At 39.8% G+C, this 24178-nt stretch overlaps 1 protein-coding gene across 1 annotated transcript in view; it reads left to right on the top strand.

The window, feature by feature from the left end:
• Nucleotides 1-765: 765 nt before the first annotated feature.
• Nucleotides 766-24178, top strand: part of LOC105834611 (tyrosine-protein kinase-like otk) — a 50548-nt gene continuing 27135 nt past the window's right edge. The window contains exons 1-2 of the mRNA XM_012677237.3: nt 766-1072; nt 10928-11230. Of these exons, the coding sequence (XP_012532691.1) occupies nt 1030-1072; nt 10928-11230 (346 nt within the window). The 5' untranslated portion in view covers nt 766-1029. The remainder of the gene's footprint in view (nt 1073-10927; nt 11231-24178) is intronic.

Below are 24178 nucleotides of genomic sequence, written 5' to 3'. Positions count from 1 at the left end.
GATAAAGAGTAAGTTAATCCAAATTAAAAATTAATCTCCGTTGATAGAAATAGGCCATACCATAAAAAATTGACCAATACGATTGGTTAATTCAGTCGGTTACGGCTGATTTGAGCAATATGATTGGTCGAATGATTATTCTTGCGGTTACGATTACGAAAGTGTATGTGTAATGGCCTTTATTCGTTAAATATACATAACTTTTTTTAATATTAAAAATAACATTAAAATATTATAATAATTAGAAAAAAAAAGACAAACTAACCGCAAAAATTATTTAACAAGATAGACACACAACGCGAAATATTTCAGTAATTTGAAATAATTTGAGCAATTAATGTAAATTGCAATTTTAAAAAATAATTATAAAAAAAATACTATTTTCATAAAAAAACAATACTTAAAATTTTACAAAAATTTAAAATACAAATAAAATATTAAATTTATTTGATCCATACTATAATTGTTTTGAGTAATGTAACTTCAAAAATTATAACTTTCTGATTTAGAATTGAGTTAGATTTTTTTTTATACTAACATAACTAACTTGGTTCAACAAATCCTTAACTTTAACTTAACTTAGTTAAAAAAAATATCAACTTACCCAACTCTGATCGAAATACAAAGGGTAACTTGTGGACATATTTTATGTATTATCTCCTCGGGGGAGATTGTAAATTACAAACCGACAGGTTGCGCCCTCCGGCGGCGACGCGGACAACCGCGCTGATCAACCGGGCGAACCGAGCGCGTGCACAGAGGTCGCTTCGCGCCGGCGTGGGTTCGTTGCCGCAGTATCGCGCGTCTCCTCGCGCCGGTTGCTTCCTGTTTAGTCTTATCTCGCGTGTACGCCGTACGCAAACGTTACCGTGAACCCCGCAGATACGAGAATGACCGTGATGTGAATTCCGCGGCGCGGTCACGGGGTGTTCTTCTCTAGGTATATCTTTCTCTCTGTCGCGCGCGCGTGAGAGATACCGATTTGTGCACCACGTTGTTCCCGGCTGATCCAGCCGCAAATCCAGGAGGATGCGGCGCGTCGCGGCTCTGCTGGCCCTGCTCGCCTGCGTTTGTAAGTAAACCCGCTTGCCGAACGGTGTGCGCAGCACATCCCTCCCTTCCCGTCGCGCGGATTCCGTCTCTGCCCCCCGTTTTACAGGGTGAATCACGCGGAGGGCAGATGAGAGATTTCCGATCGAAATTTCCGGCGCGTCGTCTCCTCTCTTCCCTCGCCTCTCGGGTGAATCCTGCGGTGATCGCGTCTCGCGATTCCAGCCTGCTCCGACCGGTTGCCGCGCGCGCTCTCCCCCTTTCTCCTCCCCCCCTTTTCCTCGCCCGCCCGACGTTGTAATTACGGCTAATTGAGTCCGAATCGCGGCGCCTTCGGCCGACCGGCCGATTCGGGCCCCTTTTGGCAAAAGGAAGAAAGAAAAAAAGGGAAGACAAAAATTCGCGAGCGCTCTTCGGAGCGCGCGAAGCCGTCCCTTCGCCCTCCTCCTTTCCCCTCCCCCTCTTCCTCCTCCCTCCTCGTGCGATCGTCGGAGAGATTTTACGACGCTATTGATTCAGACAGATACCCCGTTGATTTTCAAGTTACGCGGCCGGATATCGCGAGGGGGCGGAAAGGGTATCATTTCGCGCGCGAGAAACCGCGCGCGGGGGGATATATCTCGGCGAGCGCATCGGCGCGATACGGCGAGCGTTACGCCGAGAGCATTGTTACACGCTCGTTGCACCGCTGTTATTCCCCCGATAAAATCGCGTAACTCGCCGGAGTTGAAATATTTCGTCGTTAGCCGGGCTTTTTGAGCAGCCCGATTAACATCACCGCTCTCGAGTGATGCATAAAGAGATTTCGAGAGAGAATGTCCCCGCGGGACCTGTCCGACGTAATTTTTCTCATTTTGGGAAACTAACTTTTTTTAAAAATGAGACCACAAGTAGGTTAAACCGAGATCAAGGTTAATCCACGTTAATAGAAACGGGCCATATTCGCTTATTACTCTCGCGTTAATCTTCATTAATCTTCATTCCGACGGGATTGGCGATTTGTTCGGTCGAAGACGTTGATGTGTTATTTTGCGCGTACATCGGCACTCTGCAAATAATCGTCCTTTAACACGATTTGTAGAGTTGAATTCTACGCAAGTCATGAATGCTTGCGTGTGATTTACGGCGAATTCGCATTCCGTAAAGGTAACGCAAATCCGGCCTCTCTGGCTTATGGCCTTTTCTACTTTTCTAACTATGTAGATTAACTTTAATCTCGGTTTAACTTACTTCATCTCATTCCAGATGTAAGAATTACGAAGAGATAAAGGATAAGCTTTTTTTTAAATCAGGATTAAAGTGACATTAACCGTCTTTCATTTTGCACATTTCCTATTTTCCTCGTGAAATCTCCCATTCTCTCTCGCTTAACTAACGAATGGGATCAGATGTCATTTCATATTCTAGGCTGTGAATTTATTAGAAACCTGTTACGCTACTATCATTTTCTATTCAATTGTCTCGAGTATCGCGCGACAATGCAAAAGAAAGTGAAGAAAGAAATAGAACTCAAGGGAAGATCACAACTTTCTTTTCATTATACCTTTCTTCTCTCAATGCAAATTGAAGAGTTGCGAGGAAAAAGAAACAGAACAGAGAAAGAGAGAGAGAGAGAGAGACATGTTCTTTTATCTAAATCGGAGCTGGCCAATTTGCGCCCTCCTTGCAAATTCTCCTCCCTCGGCTCTCACGAGGACTCGACGGCGCGACGGGACGAGTTCCAAGTGGTGAAGAAAGGATGCTGCCTGCCACTCTCCACCATGACGGTGGCTCTCCTCTCAAAGAGGAGGAACCGGTTCGATAGCCGCGCACACCTACACGAGGAGAAGCGACGAGTGTACGCAGACTCGGTGCACATCGAGGGGGGGAGAGGAGGAGGAGGAGAAGGTGGTGCGGTATTACGTAGATATATACATCTGTACCCAATATCGGCCACTACCGAAGTTAAGGGGGTGGAAAGCGGGTGGAAACAGAAGGGGGAGGGGGGGGGTGAAACATACAATGTACGAGATAACCCTCGAGCGAGCTTTGGTACCCCCATAGTGGCTGCTACCCTTCGATGGACAGCCATCCCCCTTCCTCCCCCCTGTCTCGCATCCCTTCATCTTTCTCTCTGTGTTCTCTTTCACCCGTTCTCCATCCAGGCTGCGCCACTCACCGGCACCACTTGGCCATTCATCTTGGTCCAGTGCTCCTAATTACACGTCTCGAGTTACGGACGAGAACCAGGACCGCGGGAGCTCGAGATACGCGCCTCTGAAAAGAAGTCTGGATGGGGGGGAGGGAGGGGGAGGAAAGGGCACGCCGGAGGAACACGGAGGCCCCCCGCGTCGCCCGCTCGCGCGCGATCATCGTCCTCTTCTTGTCCGCGGTGGTGTTCGCGCATGGGGCTCTCTTACGCTCTTCTCCCGGGGGTCTCGGTTTCTCGTCTCCCTCTCCCACCACCGCGGATGACGGGTTTTTTTACACCGTCCGCCACTAAGGGTCCTTTGTACGCGGCCGGCGCGGCGCGCGCGTTTATTTTGTACCGCCGAATGTTATTCAGCGCACCGCGCGATTACTTCGTGTTTCTTCCCGCTCTCGCGGGTTATTAGCCGGCTCGCTCTCGCTCGCTCGTTCTTTCTTTCTTTCTTTCTTTCTTTCTTTCTCTCCGCTCGTTCAGACGTTGCGTGACGTCGCAGCGTACGCGTGTCTCGCTGCGGGGAGCGGCGAAAAGGAGAAAAAAGGGGAGAGAGAAAGAGAGAAATCATATTAGCCCTTTGATCCCTTGGGCTGCTGAAACGACTCCGGAATGAAACAAAGAGAGACGGAGAGGCTAATAAAGACGCGGGTGGCGCGTAACACGTATAAAGAACAAGAACCGCCGTTCTTTTTTTGGAGACGCCGTCGTCGGTCACGACACGCGCACGTACCTCGGACGTGTTGCGACTGTTCTTGCGACTGCAGTTGCGATGCGGATGCACACACATCGGGAGAGCGTGTACTTCACGTGCAACTTCAATCTATCTACCTGTTTCTCTGAACATCCTAGGTTCTTGCCGCAATATGTCCTTCGCACGTAGTTGACGAGGATAATTACATTCAATATATACGCACTTTTAACCCGAGAATAATCGCCCTATTTTTTTTTTGCATGTTTAAACGATCACGTAACGTGATTTTTGCGTCCCGATCGAAAGTTATTATTGTAGACTACATTTTGTATATTATTGTTTTTAACTTATTAATTTCCACGGACATTAATATGTACATTAATATGACATTAATCAGTATTTTTGAAAAACTAAGAACTAAAACGGTATTTCTAAAAAAATTAAGAAATTAATTAATGAAATGTTTTTATATTGCGTCTTCCTTGCAGAATTGTATATTTAAAGAAGTTATTAAAAGAAAACGAAATATTATATAATATCCATTTATAACGATTAAAAATAAAATAAAATTATTATCGTATAAAGTTATCTATATTACATTTGTTCTTGCAGAATTAAAAATTAAAGATTATTTTTATTATATTTATTATATTATATAGATAGGAAAATTGTATAAAAATAAGTATTCATAGAGAAAATCATGATAAACTTTTTGTACTATATAAAAATATATTTATAATTTATAGTGCTTTTTAACTCAAATCTGATTCAAACTTACATTACTGTTTCGATTTTACAATATAAATTTTTACCATATTTGATTGATTTCATAGCATAAACTCATCTGAGGTGTTTTCCACACCTTAGTTTTAATAAATTGATACTATAAATATAAGTGGAATTTGTTTTCATTGTACAAATTGGGTCTCGGAATGAAAAATTAAATATGGATTTTAGATTTGCCGCTGAAACTTCATTTTCTCGAGGCTTTTGTTTATTCTTACCAAAGTATCTCGTTAAAAGTACGTCTTTCAGAGCGAAAGAAGACATTACACAAACGCACAGATAACGAATTGCTAACGAGCATGCACGGTCTGACGGGGCGCGGACTTGAGATATCTCGAATCGATGTTATCTGGGGGATGCACCGCCCGTCGCGGGGGCCGCAATTTTCTCGGAAACAGAACTCCCTCATCCGGCGTTTGTTGTCCCGTCGGGCACGTGGAATCGTAAGATAAACTTTCTATCGTCGGAGATACCGAAATTCGGGCTCGTCTTTCGGCAGGAAGCAGCACGTCTTTCGTCTGGGCCCCTCGTACCCCCTCATTTCCCCCCTTCTCCGCACCCGTTTCCCGGGTTTTACGCCGACCGAAAGCCGCAAGTGCACAGCCGTTTGATGACCTCCGCGATAGCGTCCGGAAAGCGCGGATATATATTTCGGAGAACGAGCAATGGGAGAAAGAGAGTGCGAGGCGCCCAATAGACGCGGCCGTTCTTTGAAATTCGTTCGCTCACGTTGTCATTATGCGTATACTCTGAAAATGGCACTCGCATCGAATCTCTCTCCTCCCTCTTCCCTATCGAGCGAATGTTCTCCCTTTGACCGGTTCCCGTGAATGGAAATCGCGAACGGATCTCCGAGTTCCCTTTCTTTCTTGCATCTTTTTTTTTTTCTTTCCTTTCGTCCGTCGCCGCAGTTGTGGAACTTTGCAGCGGCGCGGTAACTTTGTTCCCGATCGCTTTCGAGATTCGTTTGGCCAGCGGACAGCTCGGATAAGCGAACAGAAAGAACGCAGTATTAAAACTTTTAACATATTAAAGCGAATAAATGAAATGAAATGAAATTGAAAATCGTTACATCAATTAATAAAGTAACGGAAAGCAATTAATTAAACTTCAGAGAAAAATGATGAAGGCTATCTTTCTTGTTTCTTTTTAGAGGGGCGCGCAATTGCTTATTTTTCTAGCTATACTATCTGTCGCGTCTGCCGCGAGTTAAAAATAAAGTTTTGTACTTGATCCGCAGCGGTGAGACGACGTCTACCCGAGCTTCAAACAGCGGGCTCTTGAAAACAGAAAACAACAGTGCACGTCGCAGTTGTCTTCATCGTTTCGGAGCACGTCGTCGTCTCATCGTCCGTCGCATTTTACCTCTTCCCTCTCGCTCTTATCCGCGCGCTTCCCTGGGGCGAGAGGCGAGCGTTTGCACTTTACCCTTGCTAAAAGGGCGTCAGTGTTCGCCGGGGCTCTCGCGTTCACTCCTCGCCTCTGCTCCTCGCCTTTGCTTTTTCTTATCCCTCTGTACTTCCTGTTTTTTTTTCTCTCTTAATAAACGCGTCTTATGTACACGCGTCCTGTTTCCCGGTGTACAGCTTCTCTCTCTCTCTCTCTCTCTCTCTCTTTCTCGGGAGCAGCAGCGGCGGTCCTCAGGATTAGCCTCCTGCGTTGCTGAGAGCGTCAACTTTTTACGGTACTCGGAATATCTAGGAGGCGGTGAACATCGCAATTATTTGCACCCAATAGCGTACGTTTCACGTCTAAAGACCGTGACACATGTGCGTCAGATACTCTGCATCCCCCGTGAAAACGCAACGGCGGAAGACGCGAGGGGTAGATGTTGAAGGATCGGTCGAGGTATATACGCGAACACGGGGGATGAAATTTTTTTTCTTTACACGCCCGCGCGCGCGCGCGCGTTTCGTCGTAAATGATGGCCCGCGTATAATTCATGTCCGCGTGGTTTACCGGCTGGTTGCGAGCCATGTGATAAAGTGCGCGTTCTACGTGCACGCAATGAATTATGCATTCGCGTGCGTTACATATATCCGCGCTGGGAGCCGGTTCTAATTGATACAGGAAGTTTCCGCAGCATGTGAGGGAGAGAAGCGTTGCGAGAGCCTTTTGGGAAATTAGAAAAGCTCGATATATAAATATTGCTTTTAGTATTCTGCATCAACGTGTATTTACAATAGTAAAAAATTCGTCCAAGATATATTCGCAATAACAATAATAATGTAATATATAATTGTTAGTCTTTATCGAGTTTAAAATCACTTGACATTTTAGCATATTTGTTTAACAGAAAGAATCATCCAATCTGTATGGTGTAATATATTTACCGATAAAGGTTCATCGATAACAAAACAATCGGATACATTATTCGATTAGTAAATCCATCGGAAACTTTTCTCAGTGCAAAGAAATCATTAGGTTTGTTTTCTATTGCTGCACAGGACTGTACCAGAATTTCTTATCTCGCTCTTCGGCAAAATTTTAAACATGTACTTACTTCATTACATGTACTACTTTTTAAACATGTACTTATGAAGATATACAATATCTTATGACATATTGACGAGCTTGATATTGTTCTATTGAAAGATTGATGGTTATTAAGATTTTAATCGTAGGACGGGATGCACTCGGGTCGAATCGTCATTTTATCTGATTTAAACTTACTAACGGATAATTTTATGGAAATGCGAAAACTTTTTAACGGCGCCAAAAGCAATCTTTCGATTTAAAGAGTGTCGTTACCGAGGTCGCGTGTACACATCGGGAGCAAGATTCCGTAGCATAACGAGCCAAGTTCCGCTTCTACCCTCTCCCTCCTCCTTATCCCCGACACGAACTTTCTCTCTTCCCTTCCAGATCTATGACATCTCGGAAGAGGGATACCGTGCGCCGTGTACCACGAATAATAATCAAGAAGTGCTCCGGTGAGAGGGACTCGTACTCGTGATGCTACCCCAGACGGCTATGAGAAAGCAACCCCTTGCATTCACCCCGAGACGAGTTACTTCCTCGTCGCTTTCGATTCACCGGAAAAAAGAATCGCATAAGAGAAAAAGCGTTTCATCATTATCTCATGACGTCCTTAGAGTTATTAAGGAATTAAAATCAGAAATATCTCGTCTTCCTGGTGTTAATCCTTTTGTTTATCAATTCCGGATTTTTTACACGTTACAAAACAATGTTGTTTGTATTTTATCTATCTACTCTTATTTGAATTTGCAAGTTGCAGACATTGTAAAAAATGGCCGTAGATACAAAATGCAATGATGGTATTTCGTTTTTCTTTACTAATTATTGGCTTTTATTATTTCTACTAAAAATTATTATAATTTTATTTAATTACCAGCTAAATGCGATTTGATGGCAAACCAACTAAGCAAAACGGGCACTCAGACAAATTTCTAGTGTTTACGAGACTTTAAGGTCTTCTTACCTCTTTTGAAATGCGTCATGTTACGTCAACTGCCCTACCCGTTGATTCGACGTGTTACCGTGTGTAGACGTCGGACGTGCGCAAGCACTCAGCATCGAGCATTGCAGTCGAAAAATCGGACCGCTTGTGTAAACGTTATAAAGCGGCGCGGCAGCAGCTGTCGTCGGCGTCGGAAGAGCGAGAGAAAGGAGAAGGAGATGTTTAGCTCGGGGAGGAAGCCAATCTCGAGAGTAGATCGTAAAAGCGGTCGTGTTTACCCCTCGGGGAGGTTTCACGACCGGCAACCAAGACGACTGGCGTAAACGCGCATTCCTTTTTTAGAATGCAATGCGACTCTTTCCCCCTCCCCTCCCCCCCGACTTTCTCCCTCTCGCTGATAAAGATTGACATCGAACCTCACATTCGGAGATACCGCCTAATGATCGCGTTGAAAAGACTCCATACTGTCGTAAAGCCTGCCCGCATTAACTGAAACTTGCCTGACTGGGAACCAAGTGATAAGCTCGACAATATTTTCAGGGATATTTATTTTCTATTTTTTTTTCGACCGGAAAACAGCGGCAGCTCGCATTTCGCCAAGACGCAGTTTCTTGGAATCACGAGGTCTTTTAATTGATCTTGTAAAAGTAAAAAATTATTGTGTATTTAAAGTGAAATAAGTACATGTTTAAAATTCTGCCGAAGAGCGAGATAAGAAATTCTGGTACAGTCCTGTGCAGCAATAGAAAACAAACCTAATGATTTCTTTGCACTGAGAAAAGTTTCCGAGTGGATTTACTAATCGAATAGTGTATCCGATTGTTTATTTTGTTATCGATGAACCTTATCGGTAAATATATTACTCCATGAAAAATAAACATGTCTGATTTGATTTCTCATCGGATATATTAACTTTTACCAGATATACATCTATTTGTTATTATATTGGATTATTATTTGATTAAATATTAACGGATATAATTTGCGTATAATTACAGCATACAGTATACTTGTAATACTATCAATAATTGCTAACTCAAGAATAATTACCTTTTTACACCCTAACAACAAGAAAAAGTATCCTAGTCTGCAGTAGTTTTTACTACTGATCAAGAAACCGTATCTATTTTTTCATTTCTTCTTATTTAAAAAAACCATATATTAAGTATAAATTTTTATACGTAATTATCTTAAATAAACTATAGAATAAATAGTTTACGCTCCAAAAAAATTAAGGGTTAATATCGTTCATATTAAACACATAATTGTTACACAAAATTTTTCTCATTCAATGTTCATTAAATCCTATTTCTTATTGTGCATCTACTTCGTTCAAACATTCGCGAGATATTCACGTTATTAAATTAAAGATTTTCTTGTAATACGTGGCCGCTTCGCTTTTCGGCAGTTATGAAACTTAAAATAATAGAACACACACCGCGGCGGTACAAGACCAAAGGGAAATACCTGGATCCACAATTATAGACAGGGCGAGACTGGCACGGTCCGCGCGAAGACAAATAAAAGAGGGGTCCCGCGCTCTCTGATAGATTTATGACCGTGCATTATGGTTTCCCGGCGCACGCGGTACGACGGTTAAACTATATGTATAGTGTTCGGGATCGCCATGGGGCATTTGTTACTAACCGGAATAAATTACACGCCGAACGTTAGAGAATACATCCATTATTGCACTTTATAACGTCCAGTGAGAGGCGACATTTGGGAGCGCGTTGGGACAGTCCTCGGTATAACCGCGAATATTAAATTTAAATGTGTCAAACGCGACATAAATAAGAAACTCGGGTGATTCGAACGCTTTTTGTCATTCTCGTCGACGTTATTCTCGCGTTATTCTTCCATAGAGTCACCAATCTATCCGTTCACTATCGAACGGTAGAAGCCATCCGCGCGTAATCCGCGAGAGTTGAGCGCGCGATGTGGTGTATCGCAGTAACGGACGCGATATATAATATTTATTTGGCGATCGCGACCGCAACGGATTAATTATTCCCAGACACATCCACAGACGCGGTAGCGTTGCGTGTGCACGAAAGATCGATGGTGCACGAGAGAGAGAGAGAGAGAGAGAGAGAGACAGCGAGAACGCGCGCGGCACGCGGTGCAGTCAGCGTGCGCGCTGCACTACCCTGCTGCAACGTGCACACAACGTGTTGCCGACCGGCCGGCCGCGGCGCGTAGAGAAACACACCGATCGATTTTCGCCCCGGTACACAGCGAGGGATTTAATCCACACCGATGCGGCCATTGTGTGTATGCAAAATATCCGGCGTGCAGCGTACGTTCGCCGTTAGAGAACCGGCGAATCCGCGCGCGCGAATCTCCTACGTGTGTCATACTGTACATTTATACCAGCATTTTTTTCTCCTCATCTCCCTCTTTTGACACTCGACGTACAGAAATACCGCTTGAACGCTTGATTCTCGTTGCGGGCGTTTTGCTTTTGCACCGCTTGTGCTCGATGTGCTTCGCTCGTTTCGATACATTCGACCGTCTCTTTGTCACACTCGCTGTGCGATCGACGAAACCAACGGACACATAAGTGTGCTCTTTTTCACTGACGATCCCGCACGAATGATTGCGGTTCAATTATCGCAATTTTTTGCCATTTAAGCGTTATCTTCGAAAGAAAATCACATCACGCAAACTTAACTTTATTTAAAGTAGTAATTTTATGCCTCATGATAACAATGTTAAATGTTGATCGATGATTTTCGATATATACGATATTATTGATTTTATTAGCAAGACAATATTTCTTTTTTTTTTTGTACAGCGGCACCTGCCCACGGCCAAGATGGTGATCTTTACTTTTCGGTGAGCCCCGCGGAGCATTCGGTTGTGGAAGGACTTCCGGTTCGCTTGAGATGCGAGGCTCAGCCAAGCTCGCATATTAAATATATGTGGAAGATAGACGGACAGCCGCTTGCTCCTAGCCCGCGAAGGCATCAGGTTGAAGGCGATCTTTATATCACTCGAGTCAATCGAATCTTAGACAGCGGGAACTTCGTTTGCGTGGCCACACACGAAGAAACCGGCTATTCGATCGAGAGCTCGCCTGCAAAGATTGACATTCAATGTAAGTCTTATCACTTGGATTATATCAGCCGTACGTTTGAGACTCATAAATATGCGCTGTCGGCTTTGGATTTCGTAATTATATTTTTTTCATACGTGTGTTTCAAGTATTTTATTTCGTTTGTTATAACTTCGTACACACAAGTTTGAAATTTGATATATACATTTCACTCGTATCATCATTGATTTTCATATTATTAATTACGATTACCATTAATTTGTATATATAACTTATATTTACACAGAATATTATTTAGACAGATGTTTATCTGTTTGAAATGTTCTATGGATGAGTTTTAATGGCATTAGTTTCCATTAAATGCGCTGCAACAGGAGAGTGTATAAATTAATCCAAGGCTGACATGTCGTTGCAAAAAAAAAAAAAAAACGTAAATTGAGATGATGAAAAACAAACATCTATATAAATGTGTCTCTGACGACAAATGCTCGAATTCAACTTTAGATCCGTATTTATAATTGTCACATGACTTAGAAAAATTACAGATATCATTCTACGAGAATAAAATTTTATATTTAGACACACAATTCAATAATTATATTTTGATGAAAGCTCAATTAAGAATTACAATGTCTGTGTGTGAGAAACGGGACGATTATTTTAAAGTAAACTCTGATGATCTAAAAATAGCGTACTAGTGTGATAAATAATTTAAGTAATAGATAAAAAATAAGAAACAATTATTTTACTCTATTGTTGTTTCACTGTCGCTTTAGATCTCTTCCTCCTTTTAGATACATTTGTATTAAAAAATTACAACTTATAAGATAATTTACAACGCGTACTAATTACTAGAATAGGATAATCACACGGTACTCATACGGTACTTTGTAAAACACTTTCAACTAATTGCACGTAAGGTGCATTTTACTCTTGTTTCCTAACGTCCACGAATCTCATTAATTAGTATGAATAAAATCTAAGACCAATGAAAAATACGTAATATTGTTAATAAATATACATTGAAAAAGTGATAATAGATATCAAATGTTGAGTGAATTAATGTCAATTAAATATTTTGTTAAAACCAAAAATAATTTTACTTTTCTAAATATTTAATAACTAAAGTCAATTTGTCTGCGCAATTCGTCTGTGCTCTCTCAGTTCGAAAATAATGAACGAGTTACGTTTAAATCAGAGATTGCAAGATTTAAAGCGCGCAATCCGAGGCATGCTCGAATCTATGTGTCATTAAGGAAATTATGCTACCTGTCAACTTGAGTCTCGAGTTCGCTACGCGAACAATAGGGCGGCAACTTTGTGTACACATAAACGCTTCGTTGAAAGCAAACACTAAGATCAAATCTCATTGCCATGAAATATTTAACCTAATGAAACAAAGGTACGCTAACTATTTCGTTTTTTCTATTTCAAATTAAATAACTATACGGAGAAAATTTTATAGTAAAAATTACTGTGGCAAATAGTAACCGTGGACCAAGGAAGAAATTATGAAAATTTTTACTATGTTTTTCATCAAATTATCATAGTATTTATACTACTTGTATAATTTTCTTAAATTTTTTCTTATGGTCTGTAGCTATTATCGTACATAGTAATTTTTACTATAAAATTTTCTCCGTGTAATAATAAGAAATATAGCTTCTCGTTATTTAAGTGATCCAAATCATCGACATATTATTTTGCATTATCAAAACGCTAGTCAACCAAATTTCATTTTTACTTTATTTAATTTAAAAGTTCAAACTCCGATGATATTCGAATGTTAGCGTCGTTAATAATTATAATTATATAAGATAATTATTTCTCGGTAAACATTGTGAAATAATTCATAATTTTGTTTCGTACATAATTCTATTCTAAATTGCATGAAATTATACGCTTTCAAAAATTTATTATTCCGCGAAATAATCGTAATTCTCGAGTTTTAATATTCACGCATGCTGATAATCGTGATAACATTTGTATCTTTTAATATTTATCACGACCACGTTAATAGGACGTGAGGGATAATAAAAACAAAGACAACATGTGGCCTGTGTCACCTGCTCGTTCGAGTCACGCCATGCGAATGACAACACAGTGGTTTACACAACCTGTACGGTATTAAAACGAAAAAGATTATACGAATACTTTTGCCACGAAATATTTAAAATATTATCAATATCATATGGTGATAAAATATTTAACATTACCCATCTAATTTCGAAAAATTAGCCGTTATCTTTTGGATTTTGTTTCGTGGATTTATTAGCATTCATTGAGATGATTAATTCTGTTTAATTGAGAAAGCGTGTTACAATGAAAATAATTATTTGCATCATACCTGACAAACAAATTGGCTTTAATTTAGTTGATATACATAATTTAAATAATCGTTAATTATTTTATTTAAAAATAATTGTTAAATCTATTATTTGAAAGATAAAATTTAGATTTGGCCTTCAACTCTGATTTTTTACATAATATCGTTCTCTTTTTAAAACAAAACTCCAACTATCTTAAGATAAACTTTGTAATTTCTTTAATTAAATCGCGATTGCAAATATAACATTTTCGAATCATCTACTAATTGATATATTTATTAAACCGAAACCTTTTTTTAAACAAATTGTTGGGCACCTCGTAATTTTCTTCTTACCTCCGTCAAAAATGCTGCAATTATAGGTTTGCATAAGTTAATCTGATATAGTCGCGTTCATATATCAAGTACTGTTTGGCTGTCGAACGTCGAAAATTAGTCGCACGTTATTACCGGATGTCTCGGTATTAACGAGCATTAATGGGGCTTTATTACTTACTCGTGTGCGCGTTGTGCTCTACCATTCGCGCGGAAACGTACGAATTGAACATTTCTCTCGAGGGTTTCCGAGATGCGAGAGATGAAAATCGGCGAGTAGAGTATAGCGGCGCGCGACCCTCATATATAAAGTATGTACTCACTATTCAATGATGTGACTGCACCGGTTTGATAAACCGATAATAATCCGTCGTTCAGCCGGCATCGTTGCTTAGTCAACAAAGGGACGCGAGGCGACGGTGGACCTCGTCATCGTCGCCCCGGGGGATTCAAGAGAGGGTAGAAGAGGGTCTCGTCGGCCGCCGAATCAGCATCATCGCCACGGCACTTTTTAATCGTCCCGTCTACGCAAAAGCGTAGATCAAACGCCTCGTGTGCAGAAATTACACGGGGCCGAGCAGAGTGAAACAGAGGAGCTCCGATGGAAGGAGTCAGGTTTGAGAGGGAACGGGAGGAGAGAAACCGTAGGGGAGTTCCGCGGGGATGCGAGCCGCACAGGAAGGCAGAAATCGATTCGTGATGGTTCGAGTTACGGCCTTTCCCCTGCCCCCCCCCCCTCCCCTTCTTCCCACACCCTCTCCAATTATTCGCCCGCGCGACATTAATTAAGCAAGATAATTTGCTCTTGAACCGCGCGCTGCCCGATATGGCGTCCACCAGCAGAACCTGCCGTTCTCGCGTTCACATTTTAATGATTCATGTACGCCCGAGGTTTCGCTCTCTAGCTGGAAATATAATTCCGCGGATGTTAAGAGAGACAGATGGAGAGAGAGAGAGAGAGAGAGAGAGGAGCATCAGCGACCAAGCGGAAAGCGTTTACGTGTACGGCAAGTCGTCTGTCTGTGTAACTATTTTTATGCGCGTCAGAAACGCAGGAACGAAGTGATGGAATGTGAAAACTCGGGGAAAAAAACGGATAAAACGGAGATATACGCCGTCGACGCGCGAGGATGAATGAGTAATGAAGAACTTTGCAGGAAAGTACATATTATTAGATCGCTAAAGAGGACGATGTGAGGGAGGAGACGGACAGGGGAAGGAACAAAAACGAGAAGGTAACGAGTGCGGGTGCGTCGTTAGCGTACCGATGGCGGCTCGTTATCGTGTATCGCTTCGTAATTATTATTACACGCAGCTGCCAAGCTGCCAAGCTTGGTGACGAAGTAAAGAGCACCGGACGGATGCGAGCGCATTTAGCGGGCGCTTAACATGGCGCGCCGATTGCATTTAGTAATTACAATAAACGTGGCAGCGATAACGACGACGTCGCGTTTCTCGCAATGCATCTTTAGACCACGTCGCTTCGAGAATTCCGTCTAATCAGTGGAACTTTTTCTTTCTTAACGCGTCGCGTTATTTTCTACCTGTTTTAATATCGATTTAAAATTGGGGGAAAACAAATATCATTTTGGAGCATTGTATGAGCAGATGAAGCGTTTCTATTGTTTGAGATTTTAATCTATATTTGATTATTTTAATCTCGTCGAAAAGTATAACGTTTCAACAATTTCAAATGAAATAATTCGCGCACGAATGCAACGTCAACGCGTCGTCGATGCACGAAAGAAGTTCAATTCTGTGAAAAATCGGAAATTTGTTTGCCGGGATAATAATAAACCAACGTATCGATGAAAATTATATGCAAAAGTTTTTAATTCTTCTGCATCCGTGAGGAGTTGAATTTAGTTTCACGATGACATTGATGGCATATCAAATAGCTAATTAGTCCCTGTCTATTATTAACTGTCTGTGATATTCTCGCAGAAATTATAAGCTTCATTTAACCGAATTGCCCGTGGAATATGAATATTTACACAAAAAATTTTATGAAGAAAACGATTTCATTTATTATTACAACACTTTTGATTTGCGATGCCTGTTTAGATTTTATTTGCAAATTTTTTCTTGTTAATATAATTTATAACATATATAATTATGTTATAATATTATATTGAGATAAAAACTAACAGAATATAATATATGATATTAGAAAGATAATATTAGAAACATGAAAAGCTACATGACGTACTAAATACAAAATAATAAAAAATAATTAGTCTCCATAATAATAATCATTTAATTATTGTTAGCGGTTTTTTGATTTCATTATGAAAGAAGAGAAACAACACGTTGCAGCACGGTGACATGGTATAATGTGGCACAGTGGCATTGAAAGGATTCAGAAGTAAAATAGTACTGCAACGCGCACGTGTATTTATACTGTAGCATGCACGTGCAGTTAACCGCGCGCAAGCATACACTCCCAAAGCGTTCGTTACGAAACGACCATTTTAGTCAATCCCTTAAACCACGGTTTAATACCTAAATCTCTTCAGCACGGAGGGAGAGTGACGGTGTGTATGTATGCACGAGTGGCACTTTCTCCCACGTCCCGTATTTTCGTTTCATTAAATTTAATGACCGACCATATTTCGGTGTATCCGGCGACGAATCCTTCTCTGGACAGTAATTTGCGTTTCAGGAGTTACCAGACGATGAAGCTACAATTTTAAACAGTTTAACGTCTAGACAAATCGTTGTTACTTCTCGGTGCTACTTTTACCGTGAGCCGCGACGAAATCAATTAGACAGCCGTCCGGGCGATTGATCGATAAACACATCGCCAGAATATTGGATGCGAAACGAGGTAAATTACATCTAAAAAACCCGGAACGAAGTATCGAACGGCAGATTGATAGCTGTGTGGCTATGGATAATAATTACTTAAATCAATTAGCGTCGCGGCAAACGTCGAGTCGTACGGCGAATGAATATGTCGAATGAATTTATCTCGACCAATTTATTTGCAAGTATAATAACCTTTAATTAGGTCCGGAACGTACCCCCGGTTAACGTTTCTCATTAATATTCAGCTATGCGTTAACAACAACGCTGATGAAGCTGAGTACACGCATTCGTTGATTTTCATACGGTTGAAATTCCGACAATCGCAACGGGATACTAAATAATCGTTAATTACCGCTCACAATGATACTCGCAGCTTTATCTAATACAATACGCAATTAATTGTATGAATTAAATGGTATATATTCTGTTTCCAAGAGAGAGAGAGAGAGAGGGGGGGGGGAGATCGGAATCTTTGATGTAAAATTATAATTAAAAGACAATGGGGGCGATATGGTACAGTTGAACAATGATTGGACACATACTTCTTTGAATTATTTTCACACCCAAATTAGAAATAGCGCATAAAGATAGAAATTCTTTTAAATAATTTTATAGATGTTTTATTAAAAATTATTCTATTGAAATATTTTGCATTGTTGCGACGCAATATTGTTATGTGTGTATCTGCTGAGCGATAATATAAACTGAAACGAATTGTATTAAAATTAAATAGTACTGTTTAATATATATACATACATATAATATGCGAAGTACAGCCAATAGATTGAATATGCGACTTTATGTTTATTAATTAAAAGTGCAATAATTCTCTTTTATTTCGGTGCGTTATTAGGGAGAGTCACTATATGGGTCTCGCTATATATTATTCGAAGAGACTAATTGTAAATCAGAATGGGATTGTATTAAATCATTGTGACCCTTCTCGTTAATGCTGCTTTTAAAACAAAGCTAATATTTTAAAGAGAACATAAATACATGTATTCAGATTATTTTGTTGATCTATTATGATATTTTTCGAAGATAAATTGAATATTAAATTTGCGCGTTATGCATTAACTTTTATCATGGAAAAGTAAAGCGTTTGAGGAATAATCTCTCGAACATATGACCGCGGCCGGTCATCATTCCGCACTCTGCGTCTATTCCCCTCTTTAATTTTCAACCCCTTTGCACTGGCGAATGGGGTGAAGAGCGAGACAAGCGGGAAGAAGAGTAATAACACATGGCAAAGGAAGATCCTTTGTTCAAATAAAAAAAAAATAACATCTCGCTGCGACGACTAAAAGATGCTGCGTGTCGTAACAATGAGTGCGAAGTCGTTTCGGTCTCTGGCAAGGGTGGAAAAGTTTAGATTGTTAGAAACGCGCGAGGAGGGGAGGCGTGGAAGAGTCAACCGTGCGTCGCGTTGACGTTCCGGAAGATCGTATCTGATTTATGCGACGCGAACACAAATTCGACTGTGCTCCACCTCGACACCTTGCATTAAGATATTTCGCAAACTGTTATGTTTACTGGATTATTGTCAGCGAACGTCTGGATTCTCGTGCCGTTATTTTCGTTATTGCTTAACCGCTTTTACTTTTATGCATAATAACAAAATGTACAAATAAAATGAAACTGAAACGGATAGATAACATTTGTTCGTGCTCTGTAGACTCAACTATATATTTTATTATTTATATATTTTTATAGATTTATATATTTTTTTTACAACATTTTACCGTTTACTTTGATTATTAGAACAATTATTCCGAGCAAAAAGATTGTTGATTGAATTCCTTCAAATATAATTCTTGACAATATTATCTGTACAAATAAGTAATCTGCATTTTTAAATAAAATCCAGTATTTATTATAAAATATTAAAATAATTTAATCATAAAAGTAATTTTAATTTTTTGCTTTTCTTTTTACCTTTCAGTTATAGATTCTAGCTCGAAAGATTAGTTTTTACTAGACGAAATCATCAAGCCATTTTTTTATTTCTTTGACAATTTAAAATTTTTTGTCAGACAAAATCGCATCGAACGGAAAAAAATAATCTGAAGATACTACTATTGATAGTTGTAAAAATACCGATATTTCCGATAATTAAAAGATTAAAACTGTCTATAACATCGATTGCATCGATAATACTTCACTTCTATAAGGAATTCATAAAATGGATACGATAAACTATCCCAATCAAATTACAATAATATATCTTGAATTAGTCTCGCTATATAAAGTTGAGCATGTACGAAAAAATAGTGGATTACCTATTTGTACAATTAACATTACCCGAGTTTGTGTCATTTGTTGGTTTATATTCATATATTAATAGGAAAAAAAATATAAAATTCTTAATCCAAACTTAAGTACAAATTGTTGAGAAATCAATTTTTATGCGAGAGAAACAATCTTGGAATAAATCACGTTATCTCGTAATTACAAATTGCTGAAACTTTAAATTGTTAGAAACTCAGATATTTAATTACGTTATGCAATATACATTGCGGTCTTAATTTATTTCTCATAAGGCCGTTCATTTCTCCTAATATTGATAATGTAATATTAATGTAGATGTCCCTTTATCGTCTCTCATTGCAAAGCAGTGCCTTTGCCGCGCATAAAGTGATAAAGCGCTCGGCTATTCATCATTCCGCGAGCGGCTAATTGGCCGCCATCAGCCCGCGGCGACGCAGACGTTAATACGACGAAGAAAACTCTTGAAGAAGCGCATTACGTGGCTATTAACGCAACGCGAAGTGCCAGCGACGATAAGATCCGAAGTGCGTGCAGTCAGGCAGAAAAATCTCGTCTTCGCCTTCTTCCGATCCAAGTATAAGTGGCGAGAGGCTCGTGACTAACGATTGCGTGCCTGAGAATTACGATCAGAGCGAGAAAGAAGCTACTGTTTCTGATTTAACCACCGAATATCTACGTTCACCGTTCGTTCTCGATCGTCGCCCTAATGCAATGAGACGATTAGACCTGTCGGATGACGCGATTTATAACGTTTCCTCCTCGCATTCTTCGCGTTTCGTAAGCTCCGATGAGAGGGCCATTTTTTCTTTAAATAACTCGCGAGGGCTAAGAATGTATTTTTCCATTCTTAAACAAAAAAATTTATATTTGTATTTATTGTATTTATGGTTACTTTTCTTCGAAAATATCCTGCGACGTTAATTAATGCGCTTCATGATCTTTGTACAGCGTATACTCATCTTGTTATCTTTTTATCATATATAACTGTATAATTTGTATGTATAATTTTATATATTTACGTTATATGCTCCGTGAAAAGAATATTCTTTTTTATATATCTTAAATTGATCTTTTTATGCGCATCATTAGCCGTTTGCTAATAATAACAGTTCTCTCTATCGCTATCATTAGTAATTTCAAGATTATTATATCCAACTTGCAGATTGCGCGGTATTTTATGCATCTCATAAATGTTTTTATATATATGAGTTTTGTACATAACTGTGCGTCGACGGATATACCTGCATTATTACGCGCAGTCTTCCTGTATAATGCGCTGGATCAAACGACAATTAGGCCTCATGTATTGTGCTCGGCAACAATGACTTCTTTTTTCATTGCTTGTTGAGCGAAGTGCGTGCATCCTCTTCTCCGATTGCAGGAAAGCAGTACTTCGCGAATATGTCGTGAAGTTTGTCGTGCAGAAGCTCTTCCGCACGCGAGCCTACTCCAATTATAAAATATTAAAAGATTTAAAAAACACACCTACACTTTACCTTCGTGCAAGGAAACCGCAGGTGATATTTGTAAACCTTGTGTTTGTAGATAAATTAAAATTTACGGACATAAAAATAAGCTTAGCATTTCGTAACAGTTTCTCACGCGTGTCAATTGATCTCTGCAATTTTACATGGATTATATCTTCTTTTATTACACTAGATAATGCTACAGCATTACTATTCAGCCGTGTTGCTCCGGGTATATTTTTGGAGTTTCCTACACCCGATCGGAACATTGTCTCTTGGTTTTAAGGGCGCCTGCGTTCATTTCACGAAAATGAAGAGATATATCTGCTTGGCAATAATATCCCCTTTAAAGGAAGAAATCTACGCATTCTCGAGTCAAGACCCAACCATAGCTCTCCTCTTTTCTCCTTTTCGCCATGTCCGTCTGTTCCCCGATCCCCTTCGCTTGTGCGACCGAAGAAGTCAATTGAGGGAGGGTTTGCTTGCATTTTCATTGTCTCGCCTCTGTGTGCGGCTGCTCATCACCGTCGTCGTTGTCGTCGTCACCGCTGTCGCCCGTCGCGGTTGCCGTTGACATTGACGTCGACGATGTCTCGAGAGAGGACGAAAGAGCGAAATGAAAAATAGGAAACGAAGAAGTACCATAGTACACTATAATCATTGCTCATGCGCAAAAGTGCGTCTGCATTTTTGAAAACGCCACCGTCTGTATGACGATCACCAACTTGTTACGCTTGATCTTCTCGTCCATTTTTACTGCCTCTTCTTCTATGTTGGCTCTGCCTCTCTCTTTGTCGTATCCTCTTCTTCTCCTTCTCCATCTCTTTTTATCATTGAATTGTATAGATTGAATTGCGGGCGTGTGTGCAAACGCTTCACGCCCGTATACGGCGCGGCTACCGGGTTTTGCTGCACTCTATAGCGGCCTCAGAACGAGGCACTAGAAAACGCGTTAACGCCGTAAATCATGCCTCTCCGTGTGATGTCTATTTTCCCCTGTACTTCTCTCCGGCCCGGCGAGGTGCAACGGAAACGTAATCGCTATAACAGGTGCGCCGGGTCTGATTAGCCGAAGCGTAAATGGAAGCGCGAGAATTGCGCATCGACAAAGTGACGCGCCGTTCTCCGCCCGCGGTGCAACGGTTATCCTTTCCTTGCGTACAAGTCGGGAAATTCGTGGACTAGAAATAAATTACAATGCTACACATGGTGCTATGCAAAACAAGATTGTTGTCCACAGTTATTTAAACGTGTGACTTTTTTTTTTATAGTCTTAGATCTTAGAATAAGCGAACCTGGAATATTGCGAACGGGGAAGAATCGAGTAAGAAATATCGCAGATTTTCTTGCACATGAAGACTTACCCGTGCTTCCTTCGCCCGCGTTTTTGTTCGTCGGGATTAGTTCCACCCCGAAGCGATGAGATTGCATGAATCCATCAGGAGAATTCCCGGCGCGATGCACTTGGGGATTTTAACAACTTGCGGTCCCTGTATAAAAAATACGTTTCCACTTCATTATTGCAAATTGAGTTTGCGTGGCAGTCTGCAGCGCATTTAAGCTTCTTACTTCTTTAGCGCTTGCGTATTCTTTATGTTTGTTGCCGAGTCGAGCGGAATCTGTCAGTATTATATTTTGCAAAATAAAAGCGCGCAATTTGTTCCAATAAATCCGGTATACGCGAAGTATCTTCGTAGAAATTCTGAATATTCCGACGGTAATTGATACCGCTAGGGATAAAATATTAATTTGATAAAATGCACTTGGATTTTAAAATTCAGCTTTGTTAGACATTTTCACTTGTACGACAAATAAAATTAAAATTATTTAAATAATTTTAGTTTTAAAAATTATTTTCTTTCGTATAAAAAATTTTAACGAAATATTTTATAATATTGGTAGATGCGAGGTACTTGACAAATTATAATATACAAGAAAATTATGGATCTCATGTTGAGAATTCCAAAATTCTTTCCGTAATTCTTAATTTACAAAGGAAACCTTCGTATTGTGTTGCGATAATTTTACGATACAAAATTGATACAAAGGAATTTTTATAAAAATATATAAAATTGTGTGTGAATGTGAAACAGCAATATTTAACACACGAATGTTTGGCCAACGTATTTGTTTTTTAATTAATAAGTTTCATCATCGAAACAAATAACTGGCAGCAAGCATATACCGTCTTGATGTGTATTAAGCAGTATACGAATGCGACTATAATAGCGGACGAAAGGATGTACGTTTTTATGCGCGCATAAAAACGATAAAAAAGCGAAAGGGACCAAGGAAAAAGATCACGGAGAAGGAGACAGAGAAAGAGAGAGAGAGAGAGAGAGAGGACGAAGGACACAAGTAAAAAGGCACGGGAGTTTCTCGATGCGAAGATCCGACTATTGAATGCGGAAGGCTCAACTCGTCATTAATTTTGCTCGTCGCTAATTAACTTTGCGCGCTTTTGCTAATTAGTTACGCGACTGCATGGAAAAAAGTTCCGCTCTCGCGTAAAACGCGCGCGAGAGAAGCTGCACCTCGTGAGATTCGCGGAGTAACAACGGAATTTGCTGACTCGTTCCGAGGATCAAAAACGAATTTTCTGTGTATATCTAACGTATATCTACATTAACAAGGACATCGATGATCGGATGCGCGATGCACCGGCGAACAATTTCGCATTGCATGCACCATGAACGACGAGGCGATCGAAAAAAAGAGAGTACGTCCGCGCCCGTTAAAACTGCCGAGTTTCCTCGTTCTATTTTGCTGCCCGCGGCGGCGGTTTTCGATGTAAACGATACGGGAAATGCTCGGTTTCCAGTCAAATCGGGGCGCAATTTTCTCCCTTTTTTTTCTCTCCTTTCCTTCCTTTTTTTTTTAGATAGTCGACAAACTGGAAAAGCTGCGATAAAAAATGCGGCGAGAGGCAACGTCGTCGACAGTGGAATTGGTTATTTCGCGCAAGTCCGGAAATATATTTTTTCATATTACGACGTTTTGCAACGATAACGAGTTGCTCTTTGGTGGGTTCACGTGCCGCCACATCGTCTCGTGGTGATGTTTTAATTTTCTCTCGCGAGAAACTACGAGTACAAGAGAAAAGTTGCGCGAGCTAGCAAAGCTGCGAAAAAATGGGCGCTCTGAATTGTACATTTCTTGTTGCTGTGCTTTTGAGATCTTAATAACGTTCTCCACTGTGCGTTATATTTTCTTATCACGTATTCGTATTATCGGACCGTAATCTCCGTGTGCATTTAGAAACAAGAATTATAAAAGACTCGCTTTGTGTCATAAATCATGTTTAATGCCCTCATATATAAGGGTCCCAATTATTTAAAATTAAAATAATTTTTATTAATTTATGTAAATCTAACGAACAAACATTTAAAGAAATTGTTAATGTCAACGTAAGCATTAAATATTATAATCTTAAAGAGAAATTATATATTTAATAAGCTAATTATGAATTTTGAGAAAAAATTAAAAAATATTTAGATTCCAATTATAGGTGAGCGTAATTAAATGTATTACACGTTAATGTAAATTGTTAAATTATTATATATTTAGTGTATTAAATATATTTTATTAAGAAAATCATAATTAAAAAAAATTATTAAAGAGATATTTATAGAACTTATTAGAGATGTCATTAATGGAAATTTTCCGTTTTTTTCCAAATATCAGCAACGATAAAGTGATTTTACATATTAAACTACAAAAAAAATGGAAAATTAAAAAAATTTTCAGCATTTTATTGATACACGTATGTATGTAAAATATTCAATTTTGCCAATTTTATCTGTAATT

The sequence above is a fragment of the Monomorium pharaonis genome, chromosome 3 (assembly GCF_013373865.1).
Source record: "Monomorium pharaonis isolate MP-MQ-018 chromosome 3, ASM1337386v2, whole genome shotgun sequence".
Taxonomy (NCBI): domain Eukaryota; kingdom Metazoa; phylum Arthropoda; class Insecta; order Hymenoptera; family Formicidae; genus Monomorium; species Monomorium pharaonis.
The sequence above is the reverse complement of the archived record's forward strand: the minus strand, read 5'-3'. Positions and strand labels throughout refer to the sequence as shown.